At 44.0% G+C, this 2921-nt stretch overlaps 1 protein-coding gene across 1 annotated transcript; it reads left to right on the top strand.

The window, feature by feature from the left end:
- Positions 1-329: 329 nt before the first annotated feature.
- tmem121b (transmembrane protein 121B) lies at positions 330-1569 on the top strand. Its single transcript, XM_020536321.2, has one exon. It carries the CDS (start codon positions 409-411, stop codon positions 1567-1569), a length of 1161 nt encoding a protein of 386 aa, XP_020391910.1. The 5' UTR covers positions 330-408.
- The last annotated feature ends 1352 nt before the right edge of the window (positions 1570-2921 follow it).

Genomic DNA, 2921 nt, shown 5'->3' with positions numbered 1-2921 from the left:
CGGGTCCAATTAGGAACAGGAATTAAATACTGACCTTGCCAAATACACTCACATCCCGAGAAAGATTTTTTTTTTAAAAAAGGCCTCGACAACTCATTGTTAGGGACAGCTCGGAGAAAATGTATCAAAATTATCAGATTGCGCTGGTCAGCGAAATCTCACAGTTAATGGAAACAATTTCTCCTCCGGAGCTCGGCGATCATCTCATTATCCAAATGCTCTGCTTTCCACGGTCTCTGGGTGTTTGCTCGATTATTCCCTATTTCTGTTCCCTTTGTCTCCCTGCCCCTGACTGGGTGAAGCCGGAGCAATCCCTTCCCTGGAAATCCAGCCCTGTGCTTGCGATCCACCCGCCTCAGCCTCAGCTGCACCGAGTCGCCGGGGACTGGAGGCTTTCGAGGGGAGACAATGAGCGCGGCGCCCGGCAACGAGAGCTCTCGATCGGCCGCCCCAGCACCGAGCGGAGCCGAGGGAAACCTCCGGGCGAGAGACAACGATCCTCTCTACATCAGGAACAGCTCCTTCAGGAGGAACTCTCAGACCTCGACGGCAAGTCTCAGCCGTGAGATCGGCGCCGCTTCCAACATCAAAGCCCCCCGTCCGGCGTTCATCATCACTTCAGGAGAATTTCTGCAGCACAGCTCAGACTGTACCAGTAGCCCTGGGCCACACTCCAGCACCAGGACCATCTTCTATAAAGGCCTCTGCCTCCTGCTGCTGCTGTGCCAAGGGGGGCTCCTGGATTTCTACCTGATCATTTTTACTGACCTGTACTGGTGCTCTTGGATCGCCACCGACCTGGTGGTGATGGCGGGCTGGCTCATCTTCTTCATCAAACACTCGAGGCGGAGAGGAGACGCCGCCAAAGCGGCTCCCGACAGTGGCCAGTTCGCCTTCTCCTACCTGGCCTGGCTCATTTATGTCATCGCCTGCACGCCCAAAATCGTGCTGATTCTGGAGACCTCCATCCTCGACCTGATTGAGCTAAAGGTTCCTCTGGGCACCACTGGCTTTAAGATGGTGGTCCTGTCGTCTGTGCCCTTGCTCTACACCCTCATCAACTCAGTGACTGAGGAGCTCAGTTGCCAGAGCAGCCACCGAGCGCAGAATTACTACAGCCGAACCTGCCTGGATCTCCTGGACAGTTTCACTCTCATGGAGCTGGTGCTGGCCGGCCATATTCCCAGTGTTTACCTCAAGTACACGGTCACCACCGTCTACTTCGTCGCGTTTTTCATCCCGGTTCTCTGGCTCTATGAACTCAACTCGTTGCAGCTACACTACAAGTGTGTGGTGTTCCGCTTCCTGTCCAGTTCCGCTGTCAATGCCCCTCTCTTGGTGGTCAGGTGCTTTCTGGTCTTTATTTATGACCAACAAGTCTCGGTGTTCCTTTTGAAGAATGTCTTTTGGTTGTGTTGTGATTGTGCTGAGGTCCTGGAGAGATGTTGCAGTGTGAGGCGTGTCCGTAAGTACTCGAGCCCTCCCGTGCAGTTTACACATTGCATTTCGGAGAATGAGATGTGTGCACATGGATATGTGAACACCCTGGCAGTGACAGCTCAGTCCTAGCAGCAGTTGCGGCTGACCTTTCAATCCAACTTGTAGGGATTTATTGTTACATTTTATTCTTTGTAAACTCTTTTGTACCGGTATTTGATTATGCTTTTTTGAGGATGCTTTTTAAGTGTTTGTGTATCAATTCGTATTGGTGCTAGTATGCGATTTCTGCACAACGAGTTGGGTATAAGAAAGCTATTTTTCTGGACCAGCTGTGCATTATGTCAAGCTAAGACATTCCCTTTATTTACGCTTGCAGTCTGATTGGTTTTGTGAATTGCCTGCCTTAGTTATTCACTTTCAAAACTGGAGTATGCAGTTTATATCAAGTGGACATAACCATAGTAATAAATGTGGGGAGGTAGTTTCCCTATCAGGCTTTAATTTTAACCGCTGGGACTCTGTCGTGAACTTAATCGCGATATGCGAAGGAAACGTAATGTTTAACGCGGTGTAGGTTTAATTTTGACTTCCAGAAGTAAAGTGGACTGTATTTCGATTCGTTCAAATTCCCAGGTGGTCTGAATTCACTTAGACACTGCAAATGCAGTTGTCAACATAATATAGTAAAAAAGTAGGTCTCTACAACAAACCAGGAATTACAGGGATTATAAAAATAAGTTCCATATAAGAAATGCGACTTCAGTGATTCACCAATTTACTAAATGAACACAAATCAAAACTGCTAATATCAAACTTAAGCACAAATCATTTGCACTGATGAGACACATAGAATATAGAATACAGTTAACTTTGAGGGTCAAGCGAAGGCATTTGAGGATATTTATACCAATGCCAACTATACAGGTCTGTCGGACAATAGTGAAAAGAAATGAGCGCAAGTACACCATCAGCTACTAGTTTATAGAGCTAGTTACAAAATATGCAAATATGTTTGCAACAGGGTCAAATGTAAAATATTTACCTGGAAAAAGTTTTATTTTAAACAAACTTACCAAAATGGAATTATTTCACCTTCACAATATTTCATGAGCTCAAGTTACAGTCATTCTTGTTTCGTATTAATATTCACACTGTCAATTTTGCATTTTACCAAAACCAGTGTTAATGAACATAAGTTTTTAAAAAGCCTTATATAATTTGAATGCTTATTTTGACTAATTGTATTGTATTTTTCATCTGTGATTGTAGAAGTTTTGTAAGGAAGTCACACTAATATGTTCAGAAAAAAGCCTTTTTATATTTGTAAAGTGTTTTGCACAGTTAGTATTGAATGTCTACGAAATTATGTATGAATCCTTTTAATATGTAAATAAATTTGTTCTGATTTTAATTTTGTTCAATAATGGAAAACATTTATAATTTGAATTTTTTATATGGAGAGATTCATGGTGTTGAAATAA

Source organism: Rhincodon typus, chromosome 18, assembly GCF_021869965.1.
Source record: "Rhincodon typus isolate 14 chromosome 18, sRhiTyp1.1, whole genome shotgun sequence".
Classification (NCBI taxonomy): domain Eukaryota; kingdom Metazoa; phylum Chordata; class Chondrichthyes; order Orectolobiformes; family Rhincodontidae; genus Rhincodon; species Rhincodon typus.
Note: the sequence above shows the minus strand (reverse complement) of the source record. Positions and strands in the feature narration are given on the sequence as shown.